Genomic DNA, 13,655 nt, shown 5'->3' with positions numbered 1-13,655 from the left:
TGGCACAATGGAGAACAAGTTAGGGTTAGCATTGCCCACAGGTCGTGAAGCAGAAATTGGGCCCTGTGCTGGGTGTTGCCAGTTAAATGCATCTCTGAAGTGGGGGAGCACTGTGCTGCTTTCTGAAACAGTTGATCCATCAGAGGTTCAGAAGGAACTGGGAATTCTGGAAATGCACTGTAATTTAAACTCTTCAGTTGCTGTGTTGCTGTCACAGTTCCTATTTTGACAACTGTAACAGTAAATTTCCTTTAAGAAGATGGCTGGAGTTTCCAAATGGATTACTTCAAATGTCTGCTTTAATGCTCTGTTAGAAGCAGGCACTCAAGGCTGTGAAGATCATAATGTGTGACCCCTTTCATTTGTTTGCAAAGGCAGTATACAAAAAAAAACCCCTAAATCCCGAGTGTTAGTCAGGAAATGCCACAGTTAAGATTTCATGTACAACCTCAGCTCCACCCTGGTTCCTATGAATTACAGTAGTCTTCTGTCTGCTTTTTGCACAACCTTCGATGTATTTAGCATCTCGTAACTTTGTCCTTCTGGATGTGTACCCAAATATGAAAGTTATTCATGGGACAATTCTGTTTAACACTGGGTTTCCTGTATATGCTCTACTTATCAAATATAAAGTTTACAACAGTAATAGTGAAAGTTGGCTGGCGTAATACATGCTGTTCGGTGAGCTTTGTGGTTAACAGCCTCCACCCCGAATTGCACCAGTCCTGTCTGTGCTGCTGATTGAAAAAGAAATGTACAATACTATGGACACTGACAAAAGTGCTAAAATGTATTCCTGAGGAGCAGATAACATAAAAACTTAAGTCCGAGATATGCAGACCCATTATGGCAAGGCAAATAGTGAATCTTCTTCTTGAATGGTAGAGCTGTTCAGAAAATTGTAATTTTTTTATAACTAAGGAATGGGATATTTTCTTTCTTGTACAGAGGAACAACTGAATCCATTTTTCTCAAGCTTCAAAACAAGTAAACCAACACCGTCACACTCATTTAAGCCCAGAAAATCAGTGTACAACATAAAGATTCAAAAAGCCATGTGCAACTGAAATGAGGCCATTAAGGACATGTAACACTCACAATGCAAATTGTAGAGGTGGCAGTGTTCCCAGGACATGGGAACTGTGGGGTGGGTTCAGAGTCCAAGTTTAAGGCCAGAAGGACCACCAGATCATCGTCTGACCTCGGTGTCACAAGCCACCCAGCACCTGAATACGAAACCCAACAACGAAAATGAGACCCAAGTATCACAGCCCCCAGGCAGAGAATAGGAGGGGTCGAGGTGCCCCAGTGGCCGAGCCCTCTGTAATGGCAGGGAAGTGATTGAGATACCCACATAAGTTTGGTTTGTTAAAGTAAATTTTTTTTTTTTTTTCAGCTAGTGAGCATCCAAACAGTTAGTACACACAGTGGGGAGAGCGAGCGCTTAGCTGGCTTGAGTATTATCTTAAAAATCCCTGGTATGAGTGACAGATTTTCCTCTGAAGTAGCTTTAATGTAGAATCTACGCCCAGGGCTGCTGACCATCTTAACCGCACTTGTGCACAAAGGAGAAGGCAAACATGCAGCTGCTGGCTTGGCTGTTGCTTCAGCTGGAAGCACAGGGATGGGGAGGAGGGAAGTTTTACCAGGTGGAAAAGGGACCATATTGATGTGGAGAAACATTATGTTCAAGATTCTAAGAGTTCGGCAAAGCATGGATAATCCTGAAAATTCTTCTTAAAAGGATGATGTTTGAGGTCAGTTTGAGCCCAAACTTTAGATTTTATAAAATGCAAACCAAAGCCCCACTCAGCTACCAAGAGAGCGTCTGTAAAATTAAAAAAATCCTATGATAACAAATGTTAATGGAATGTAGGTTTCCCCTCCAGTATTTTTTATTCAACTCATGCTGCATCATGCTAGAGAACAAGTGAATGAGCCTAAACTAAAGCGAAACTGACATTGGAAGTGACAAATAAATTAGATTTTAATTCTTGGTTCTAGTAATGGAAGGTTGTGGGAATCTAGGTAAGGAAAAATTAATGTCCCTTTTAAACTCAGTTAGTATTTCTCATCTAATTCTAAATAGATTATCAGGGAGAGGCAGGAGATTTGGGTATCTGAGGCATGGGGGTGTGAGTTCCTTCACTGCTATGTAGTTCTGTAGCAGACATTTTACAAATGTCACAATATTTTAAGCAGTAGGATTGCAGTTTGTGAATGAGCTAAAGTCACGTGTGTGCGTATTGCTTCTTTGTTACATTCTCACCACCCAGGAAGGAGCTTTCAGACTTCCACAGTACATATGGCACTCGTGTTGGCAGTAGCAGATCTCTAAAACAAGTTACAGAAACATTCATCTTGTTTCTGGTTAACAAAACATTTCTTACCCAAAATTCTGCAAATGTATAAAACCCAACACAAAAAAACTGCTCACAAAATTTCTCCCCTCTGGGTCCAGTGAGATTTGGGTTTCAAGCTGTTCCCCAAACACCTTACAGCTCTGCTCTACAGGTCATACTTCCAGGATAATGTGAATTCCATCAGCAGATGGTAGAGGTCCAGGAGCCCGTGGAACGGAACTCAGTTAAGCTGGCTAGAACTGCTTTGGGAAAAGGTGTGGTGCTATTTAGAGCTCCTTTCAGGAGGTGTGTTGGGTCATGAGAGGAGTTACTCCTCTTTTCAAAGCATTGCTACTAGCAAAATTAGCCAAAAATTTTGTGCAGTTTGTAAATTAGAAGTAGAAGTTGAGGGCTCATTAGTAGCTCAGAAGTGACTGTGCATATTGACGTTGCTCTTCTCTCATGTCTCTCTAGATGGTAAGGTCAGTCCCAGCACCGTATCCATAGGAAGCTCTTTAATTGTCCCCTCATCTTTCACTTTAAACTCTGCGGCTATGTTGGACCTCACCAGCTCTGTGAAAGCATTAATGGATGCCAATGGCGGTGAGTAGTCTTTGTTTCTTTTTTCTGTCCAGAGTTGCTGTGTATACCAGCCGAGAGGGAAATGGTCCTTTCCTTAAAGCATTCACTCCCCTGCTAAAGGGGAGAGTGACTTTGGTAAAGGGGGCCTGGGGTGTGGACATGTGTTACCCTGGGTGAACAGGGGAGTGCCCCATCCCTGTCACAATCGTGGGTCTCGTTCACTTCCACGCCTTGGTACTTGGAGTGTTTCACCTCGTAAGCTTTGGGGGTGTCTGTCCAGAATGTTGGTGTCCAGACCTGTTGCTCGATGGAATTCATATGCTCAGACCCCCAGCTTGTCCATGTCATGATTTTAGCTGTGATCCAAGGACACTTCCCTCACCTTTTCTGAAGCCAGTGATTGCGTATTCTTTGTAGGTCACCAGTCATTTGGGCTGCAATATTGTTATGGGTTTGCCTTCAGTTACATCTTTCTACAGCTACGTTTTCTGCCTTTGCCCCAGAGCCTAGTACGTCTTCCTCTCCTTTTCAGTGGGATAGCAGGAAACCTGGACTCTCATCAGGGTGACTTACTGAGGAACCAGAGGACTGCTGTACAGTTCTCAACTTCATTATCAGTCTGTTGCTTGTGACCCTTCTCTGTAGCCTTTCTTGCACTGTTATTTTGACCCTCTTCCCTTTGGCAAACACCTGGCTGTTTGTCTTGGCCTCCTGTGTTTGCAGCGGGACTCTCACTAGCCACCATGGCTCTGCTGCTTTTATTCGCTCTTTTACCAGTGACATTGATGTTGAGACGGCTCTTGCAAGAGGTTAACTAACTTGTTCATGAGCACAATGCAGATCTTTGCAGGTCCTGATTAACTGTCGTCCTTGCTGCTCGTTATCAGCAACAGTGATCTGTTTTGAGATTTACTTTTTACCCAAATAGAGATTTGTATGAATTTCCCCTCTTTCTTAACAATTTTAAGTTGAACCTGCCATGAAAGACTGCGACCCTGAAAATGAGACTGTACCGCTCCTAAGGAGTTGTCGTTTATCTGTGGGATAGATCTAGTCAAACTTCTTTCCAACCAGGGTGTAAATTTGAGTCTCACAAGAAGCATGCCCCATCCCTGCTGCCCAAAAGAGCCTGAAATACACATGGCCTTTCTGGGTCTCTGCCCACATGTAGAGTCTTCAGCTTTTTCCTAGCCAAAAAAACGCAAATGTCCCTTTCCTGTCTAGACTGCAGCTCTCCAAGATTACAAGTCTTGCTGTCCATACGTGCTGCTAGGGAGGAGAATGCACTTAGACAGTAATAGAGCACCCTGTACTTTCGACTCTTGAGGCCGCAGAGTTTTCCCTGACGGAGTTGCTGCTAACAGAAGCAAATGGCAAAATGTAGGAACAGAACAGTTAAGCCCTCAGCAGATCAAATGACGCCCTCTCTGTGAATAACTTACTAATTGCTTTTTATTTATTAACAGAGATTGAGATAAATATGCTGGATGAGAAGCTAATCAAGTTTCTGGCCTTGCAGAGAATACAACAGCTCTTTCCTTCCAAAGTTCACTCCGTAGCAAGCAGTGTCAGTTCCCATCAGTCGTCTCCTTTGGCAAATCACATAGAAGGTAAGAGCAGCCCTAGAATAGTCTCTTTGCATTGAGCTGTGGTTTTTCTCAGCATATACCATGCCATCAGACTGTCATCCAGAGATATTCTCTCTCTTCTGGTATTTGGGAGACACCCATTTCATCTCCTTCCTTCCTCTTGCCCCTCCTCTCTGGATACTCTTCGATCAGAAACATTCCTCCACTTCCCCTTGTTGAGCTTTTGGCAAATGTGGTAGGAAAAGGAGCTTGCTCTCTCCCTGCTGCATCACAGCAACTCACAACCATGGATGTTCTGTTTCCTGTAATTGTGGGGCTAAGCCAAGTTGTACCAGTCTGATCTAGCAAGGAAGGGAAAGGCCCAGCTTCCTTCTCTGGCATGTTTGCAAGAGGCTCAGGGATCTGGGAAGCAAATGAACAAGTGTGTTTGCAGTCCTGTTGCCTTCTTTTTGGAGATGGAGAAAACTGGTTTGTGGGCTTGAAAGAGAAACCTAAACGTGAGCTGGAAGAGCAGGGGCATAGAGTGAGGGTGTTACCTTTTAAAATCCATTGATTTCTTCAATCCAAATCGGCAACTGCAGAGCTAAAATTGCAGATATGTTCTAACACTAAATAGTTGGAAACTGTTACCTCCTTCACTTATAAAATCTGCCAGGGCCTGAGGTCAGGGTTCTGCTTCCTTTGCTATAGTCATTAGTATCACTAATCCTTAGAAGTGCGCCAGGTATGCAGCTTCCTATTCCGCTGTTAGGTTGTCATCAGCTGTTAGGAAGGAGTATAGATTCCCTGAACCATATCCATTTACCTTCAGGAGTAAACAAGAGTTGTCCTGTGGGAGCTGTGTCCTGCTCTCAGGTGGCCTAGGTACAGTAGGAGCAGAGAGGTGAGATCTGTGTTAGTGCATTGTTGGCTGTGTCACAAACTTGACTTGTCCTTGGCTCAGCTCCCCTGGTGGCTTCAGGCCGTGGCATAGCAGCAGGGATTCTGACGGTCAGTAACTGTCTCTTTCTTCTAACACTTCTGGAGCTAGAGGCAGCTGTGGAACTGCATAGGGCCAGCACTGGGATTAAATGATGTGGCCAGCAGACACTTGTAGAACTGAACCTTCGATCATCGGCCCCGACTATCCTAGGGGAGATCAATGGCTGTGTTCCCTACCTGCTTTCTGTCTTTTGGACCCATCAAACTTCAGATGCTTCCCCCTGTGCTAATTTTGACTTTTTTCTTTTGTTTGTTGATGGGACACTTGGGTGACAACTTCTGAGACAAGCCCGGCTGGCTGATCTGTACTAAGCCCGCCCTAGTAACTGTCATCCAAAGCAGCCAAATGTAGAAATGATGTGTTGGGAACAATGAAGCTTTTTGGCATGTTCCATGCTGAAGGTGCCACATAATCCCATGGAGAGTGTTCTTGACATCAGTGGTGAATTCCAGACACACACATTCTAAATTTTTGTTGTTTTTTGACCACTCTTTACTCAGTTTGTAATCTGCATGCTTTGTCAGTTTCACATCCTTTCTTGATGTGAAACTGTCCTGGAGATGCATGTGGTGGGGAGTTAGGTTAGACTGTGTGGGGGTTTGCATGGACAGGAAGAGGGCAGGTACTGAGCCAGTCAAACCTAGACCAGGTTGCCATTTGACTGCTATGTGAAACAAGATGGTGGTCTACCTGTTCCAGGTGCAATGGGGATGTGATCTCTGTGTCCATGCAACCACTGGGTCTTTGTCGGCAGCCTCAGTAGTAGGGGGGTCCAGGATTGACTGTGCTGTGGATACTGAACTAAGATTAAACTAGTTGAAGAGAGAATCCTCCTCCGACCCCAACCTTCCAGTTGTAGGAATTTTAAATTGATCCCTGGAAAAGCTTGTTCTGCATCTACCTGTGCTTTTCTCAGGGGTTAACTAGCAGTTTTGTCTCTAGGGCTGTTGACTTGGCAGCTTTTGCTAGCTCCAAATTCAGTTTAAAGGGGCACCATCTTAAAGGAACTGGAGGACAATAATTCAGAAGACGTGTGCTTTAACACTTCATGGTCCTGGAACTGGAAGAGATGAGAGAGGGGAAATAATGTCTCCTCAGTTTGTTTCCTTTGTCCATGCCCAGTGTCATTTCCCCTGTGTAGTCACGTGGCTTATGTGGGTCTTTCACATAGCAGTGGGGGAGAGAAAAATTCTAAGAAATAGCAAGATGTGACTGTAAAACCACAACAATTGGTCGGGGGTAAGAGCTGAAACTATTTCCGATTTTTGTCCAGATTTCAAGTTGATAGTTTCCTTTAAAAATTATGCATGAGCCCCAGAAAGCCCAATAGGGGGAATACTTAAATCTGGTAACTTTATATTACTGTAGGCAATTTATTCAGTAGTATTCAGATCTCACTTTTGTCTTCCAGTGCAAAGAAAGGAAGTGCAAGCTCGTGCAGTGTTCTACCCCCTCATGGGCATAGGCAGTGCAGTCAACATGTGCTACAGAACCCTCTACATCGGGACAGGTAAGTGACTTCTCCTAGCTGGGGGCTTGCAGAATCCCAGTGAAAAAATAACTTTCCGTTTGTTTTTTCAGCTTTTATTTTGTTTGCACATAGACAGTCCAAGCCATAATGCACTAAAGTCACCCCATTGGAAGTGAATGCTGCTCTTTGGAGAATGCCATGTTGGGGCCAGTTATTTTATCCTGGGATTCTGGAATTATGTTTCTCTTGTGTATTATCAGGCAACATATGCAAGAAAGCTCGCTCAGATGTCAGGACACTGTGTGACTGGCATAGTTAAGTGCCTGTAGCCCAGATTTGATAGCCACTGTTTTAGGATGGGAGTATTAACTCTTGATACCACACAGTCTAAGAGATTTGGCATTAAAAAGTCACCGCTATCCTAGGCTCCCCAAGTCGGTTTCTGTCTGGTAACTGCTAAGAAGGGAGGTTAATGATCATTCTGGGCATTTGCCACTCTTGCCTGAGCCTGGAGCCCCCTAGCACACTGGAAGGGCACAATAATGCTGAAATGGTTTCCCACCTTCCCCTGCTTAATCTTACAGCCAGAACCCTGAGGAAACCTTCTTCTGTGGCTTATCTCAGCACTGTTCACCAAGCTGTGAGAGCAGATACTAAGGAAGCAAGCCCCTTGCTGTTTAATTCTCTTGCTCTGTGCTGCCTTGCCAGCTCTTGTGAATTCAGTTGAATTTTGTCTTCCCATCCGTTGCAGGAGCTGACATGGATGTGTGCCTTACAAGCTATGGTCACTGTAACTATGTGTCTGGCAAACATGCCTGCATATTCTATGATGAGGTGAGTGCCTGGGCCTTTGGTTTGCCACTTGCTCAGAGATGGAGATGAAGGCAGCTGGTTGTCTTTGTTGTGTGGAGCTCCTTTGTGGGCTGCAGAGTGAGAGCCAGGCTTATACTAGAGTTAAGGTGGGGTCAGCATTCACTGGTAACCCTCTTTCTGAGGCAGAGAGATCTGCTGACAAGTTCCCTCAGGGCAAACTCTGCGGGCTGAGTCTCTGCACATCCTTAATCTGTTTTCAGTGTCAACATCCTTTCTGAAGCGTGGACACCAGAACTGGATACACTAGTCCAGTAGTGGTCTCAGTATTGCCCTATAGAGCGGGAACACCTCCCTACTCCTCAGTACACGTCTATGCTTATACATCCAAGAATCCCCCTCTTAGCCACCGTGTCAAACTGGGAGCACGTATTCAGCCAAGTCCTCTTCAGAGTCACTGCTTTCCGAAATCGTTCCCTGTCCTCTACGCGAGACCTGTGTTCTTTGTCCCCAGAGGTAGGACTTTGCCTTTGGCTGTGTTACACATGCTGTTCACATGAGCTTGGCTCACGCTCTAGAATTGACATGTCCCTATCATTATTTACTACTACCTGAGCAGATTATTTGGTAATTACTACATGAGTACATCCTTGCAGGAGCCCACCAGAAACACCCATCGGGCGGATAATTCCCCATTGACAATGACTTCGCTATCCCTGTTAGCTAGGTTTTAGTCCGTGTAATGTGGGCTAACAAAACATTGTACTTTTAGTGTAATAGCAATTTCATAACTTGATCCTACTCCGCCGTGACAAGATCTGATCGATCCACTTCCCCCCACTGTCGGGCTGTGTGCTGGGGGTAGGGACTCACTCACTCCTGAGTGTCTCTAGAATGCCAGGCATGCCAGAGGCAGTGTGTTTAATCTCGGGGGCAGTGCCTTGTGCCTGGAGTTAGTGCTCACAGCTGTGCTGTTGACCCCTGTGAAGGGAGGGCTGAGGCCTGCTGTTTCTCCAGCACTGTGAATATGCTTCGTGGTTTGGGAATGAAGCGCAGATGCTCCTTTCTGGTTAGACCCCTTGGTAGTGTGGTGAGCAGCACACAGTGGCTAACATGAGGGGCCTGGCCGAGGATTAGCAGGTGGGGAATTGGGTCCTGTGCAGTACAGCGTGTTCCCAACTGTAGGAATCTCATTCAGAAGGTTGACGAGCCCACAACTGTGTGAGCAGTTTTCATTTGCTCGTTTTGCATTCTGTGCAAGATCAGCATGCAAAGCATTCTGGGTAACATGCATGCAGCCAGATGCCATGAAGTCTGACTTGCTGCCACTGCCTGAAACGGCGTGTTTAGCTCGGTAGGTCCCTCTGTCTGAGCAGGAACGCAGTACAGAGCCTTGCCTGGGTTACATGTGAAGTTTCTCTTCCTTCCTAGAATACAAAACATTACGAGCTGTTGAACTACAGTGAGCATGGGACGACTGTGGACAATGTTCTGTATTCATGTGACTTCTCTGAGAAGACTACACCCATTCCTCCCAGCAGCATTGTTGCCAAAGTGCAGAGTGTGATCAGTAAGTTATGCAAGAACATGTTCCCTAAAGGGAGATGGTGCCCTGGCCTCGTGTGGCTAGAGGAGCCAGCAGTGGGGGAAGCAGAAACTCCAGCTTGTGCTGAAGTACCATATACAGAAGGAAGGGGTCTCCCCAAAGCCCAGACCTGCCCATCAGCTACACAGTATAACCCTCCCCTCTGAGTCCAGCCGCTTGGGACAGAGAGTGCTTTGAACTGCAAATACATGCTTCCTCTAATTAGAGTTAATTCAGACTTAGAGGCCCTTTCCTGACACCTGTCCCTCTCCTGAAAGCGATCAGTTCTGAGCTGGAATCAGATGGTCTCCATAGACTTGATCTGTAGATTTGCCTCTGACCAATGTTCCCTCTAATTTTTTCCACCCATGTATGGAATAAATTTTGGTAGGTGCACCGAGGTATGTGCAGATGTGTGCCACGAGTAGAAACAAAAAACCTAGATATAAATATTTTTAAAAAGTTACCATAGGGACAATTACTCCCACCAGGACAGGTTAGGCATTTTAGAACTCGCTACTCAAAGAGTTAAATTTAAGTGTAAGAGAAATAAAAATTGTGAAATGCATAGACCAGTCAAAACACTAAAATAACACACTTGGAAAGAATAAAATTACAGAAAATATATGTGCATTGCAGGAAGTACCAAGTAGTAACAACAATAATACAAGTATGTGTTGGAGGTGAGTGTGAAAGAGACTGTGTGTGCGTGTGTGAGAGAGAGAGAGAGATAGACGGCTGCTGGGGAAAGCTGTGCGTTGTCTCTTTAAGACACTCACTGAAAGCTCTCCTGCTCTGTCCTGTGTCTCCCCTCTGCGGAGATGGGGTATGTGGGCAGGGGGAGAAGGAGATTGTGTGTGTGCGTGCGAGAGAGAGAGACTGTGTGTGAGCTGGCTGCTGGGGAAATCTCAAACAGTGCACTGTCTCTTTAAGAAAGGCACTCCACCACTCCCCATTCAGACCACAGCAGCTCTGCGTCCTCCTGAGCTAAGCTGTCCCCTCTGCCCTGCACTGTGGAGATGGGGTACAGTGGGAGGGGGACACCCTGACAGCACGCGTGCACACGTAAACACACCCTGGTTCTGCACAGCCAGCAGGAGGGTCCCGGGAGCAGCTTCAGGATGGAGCAATGTGGGGGAAGGGGCACCTGAACACATGCTGCCGGCTGTGCTCTCTAATCAGCTGGGTGACGTTTGACTCTCTCCTACCTGGCCGCCCAAGCACGCAGCGTGCAGGGAACACAGCCTCTGACCTGGTCCTGTCGGGGGCTACACTCTAAGCATCATTATCCACCTCTTTATCCTCCCATTGCTTCACTCCTGCTGCCCACCTGACCTCGTGCCCTTCCCACAGCAGGGCCTACATACAGGCTGCTGAGAGATCCCTGCACCCAGGGGCTGGCCGCACTCTGAAGTTGCCGGTGATCATGTGACTACAGCACTTAGTGTTGTATAGAAACAAGCTGCTGCACTTGAGTGTGACACTCTCTGGATGGGATGCTTGCCCCGGCCTGTTTCCCATTTGCGTTTCTTTTCCAGAATGCCACAAAGGCAGAAAACAGGACGAGGAGCCGCATGAAGAAGCAGTCGTGATGAATTCCCAGGCACAAGGGCAGCACCGGAAACCCTGCAATTGCAAAGCCAGCAGCTCTAGTTTAATAGGAGGCAGTGGGGCGGGGTGGGAAGGAACAGCCCTGCTCCACCACGGCAGTTACATCAAACTGGGTTGCCTGCAGTTTGTCTTCAGCATCACTGACTTTGCGACCAAACAGCCCAAAGGGGACGCTGCCTTAGTACAAGACATGGACTTGGAGGAAAAGCTCTCTCTGAAACCCCACCAGGTGCCCGTGCTGCGGTCCAACTCCGTTCCCTAGGAGCTGAGGCAGAGCCATGGGGGAAGAAAAGCCCTGTCCTGAGACTCCTGCAATGCAAAATGTACAAACCAAGTGGGGATTTTCTGTCGGCCCAGAAACTGTTCACGCGCCGTTTGCATGAAATGAAGAACGTTTCACTTTTTTAATTATTTTCTTCTTTTGCTCAAGTTTTAGGGGCATTTGCACATATATTTGTACTATACATTTCATTTTAAAAGGAAAGCTGCAGCAAGAGGAGGACGTGTCAGAGCGAGGAGGGGGAGGGGCGGGGGCTGGCTGACTTGGGCTCTCTCTGACAGATCGTTCCCATGCAGTTGTAAAATAATCAAAAACGTGTTCTATTTTGTGCCAGTGACGATAGTTTTATATTAAAAGAGAAAAATACAGTTTTCATACAGCAAATCTATACAATATCCTTGTTTTATTTAATGTAAAGAAGTGCTCTCCTCCTCCTCCCCAGTTATTTTCCCCTCCCCTCCCCTCCCCGCTCTGGTTGCACTACAAATAGATGCTGTGTATTGTGGGCAATGAGAAACGAGTGTCTCTTCTCCTGCTGCCCGCCCTGTTTTGTTCCAGCCAAGGAGAAGTATCGGACTCTGTGTAAATACATCCGGGATGGCGTTTTCAATGTTTTAAAGCTGTGTACAGTGCTACATGTGCTATGACGTTGCCTCAACCTGTCTATTGTAGCAAATCGTTTGTCGTAAACCTGTTTGTCTCTTTTGTTCTATGCCACCTCCCCGCCCCCCCGGCCAGCTAGTTCCGATGTACATAGTCATTGTAATGTTTTAGACTTTACAGAAGGTTTCCTGTATTCTGTATATAAAAAACAAAATACGTCACCTCCTGCTTTCGACTGTCTGTCCTGACTCTGTAAACACAAGCAAGGATCTACAAGAGCATCCCAAGGCAAAACCCAACCTCTGTGAGAGGGGCCTCCAGGCTGTGCCCAGGAACAGCCCTGGTCCGCTCTTCTCCCCCTGCTCTGCCCCAGGCCTCCAGGACCAGGGTGGCTGGGGACAAAGTGAGCTCCCAGGGGGAATGAGGCTTCTCCGGAAGAATGGAAGGTTCGAATACAGGGTGTATCTGTGATGGCCTCTGTGGCTCCTCCTTTGTTCTTGACCACATCAGTGCCATGCACTGGCCGTGTGCATCCCCTCCCCCACTCTGTACAGGGTATGTTCTTAGGGCATCATGCTGCACAGCAGACTCGCTCTGTTGGCACTCAAGGTTTGTAGCTATTACGGGGCGGGAAGCTGCTCCCATTCAGCAGCCTTCCCCTTCGCTCCTGGCTCTCCTGCCCTAGAGCCACTCTCTGCTGTATTTTTACTGTTTTATACTCTATGTTCTGATCTGGAAATACTAACTCTTTTTGTACAAAGACGGAAGGATTTGCGATCTGTTCCAATGGCATTAAGTCTGTATTAATAAACTCTCATAATACTATTGAAAACAGAGCAAGAACCACACTTGCACCCTTCTTTTTTCCCCTCCCACCTGCAGTTTGGGGCTCAGATAGCTTCTCACCCTCTCCAGACAGGGAAGCTCCTTGGGCAGGTTGTGAGGCCTGGTGTGAAGGGAGTGTTCTCCCAGCTTTTCCCTCTCCTGTCAGCCACGTCCCCGCTGCAGGAAGGCTCCTGGGCCATGACTTCACTTGTACCTTAGGGTTACACCTGTGCTCACCTCCTGAGACCTGAGAGAGATTGGATTGGCTAATCGCTAGCTGCAGGGAACATGCTCCTGTGTTGAATAAGTTCTGGTATTTTGGCACAGCCTTTAATGTGTTGGCTCTGGTTTCTTGTAGTCCTCAGGTGCAAAGCGTTTTAAAGGCTTGCATGAATTTAGCCTCGGGTACTGGGAGATGAGGGTTTGTTTAATCATCTTCAGCCACAACCCAGGGCGGGTGTGGGTGGTAAAGTAAGTGCTAAGACTGTAATGATTTGCCCTGGTACCCTCCAGCCATTGATCTCAGTGCTTGGCAAATGACATTTCAGCCAAACAGTCCTTCAGCAGGGGAACTTCTCCTGGAGCTGGTGAATGTTCCTGAGGGAGGCTGGCATATATGCCCATGGGATGCATCCCTTCTACCTGTCCAAATACCCCCCTGAAGCAGCATTTTCTGCCCTCTGTCCCTTTACCCTGACCCCCTTCATTTATTCCACTTAAAATCCTAGGAGGCTGGCCACAAGTCCCCCCAGAGCCTGGCAAGGAGGTTCCTGGAACTGGCTTGCTCAGGTCTGTGCCGGCTGCTGTGCACCCCTTCTCTGCCGCCCCTGGCTTCTGCTAGCCCAGCATGCAGGAACCGAAGGTAAACACTCTTCCTCCCCGCTGTGGGCTCACCCCCTTCTCTGCTTGTACTGCCCGGTGGTGCAGTTGAGCTGTTTTCTCTAGTCCAGTGTTTGCCAGGGCTGTGATTCCAGT

The 13,655-nt window shown here is 46.9% G+C and overlaps 1 protein-coding gene across 5 annotated transcripts in view; it reads left to right on the top strand.

Annotated features, from left to right (window-relative positions):
• Positions 1–12,076, top strand: part of PHF12 (PHD finger protein 12) — a 45,897-nt gene extending 33,821 nt beyond the window's left edge. For 3 of the 5 annotated variants that reach the window (XM_073315632.2, XM_073315635.1, XM_073315634.1), the window contains 6 exons: positions 2,817–2,945; positions 4,391–4,534; positions 6,907–7,005; positions 7,718–7,800; positions 9,208–9,346; positions 10,900–12,076. In XM_073315632.2, coding sequence (XP_073171733.1) covers positions 2,817–2,945; positions 4,391–4,534; positions 6,907–7,005; positions 7,718–7,800; positions 9,208–9,346; positions 10,900–11,234 — 929 coding nt within the window. In that variant the 3' untranslated portion in view covers positions 11,235–12,076. The other 2 variants (XM_073315633.2, XM_073315636.2) reach the window with 2 other exon arrangements.
• Positions 12,077–13,655: the final 1,579 nt, after the last annotated feature.

This window comes from Lepidochelys kempii, chromosome 17 (genome assembly GCF_965140285.1).
Source record: "Lepidochelys kempii isolate rLepKem1 chromosome 17, rLepKem1.hap1, whole genome shotgun sequence".
NCBI classification, from domain to species: Eukaryota; Metazoa; Chordata; order Testudines; family Cheloniidae; genus Lepidochelys; species Lepidochelys kempii.
The sequence above is the reverse complement of the archived record's forward strand: the minus strand, read 5'-3'. Positions and strand labels throughout refer to the sequence as shown.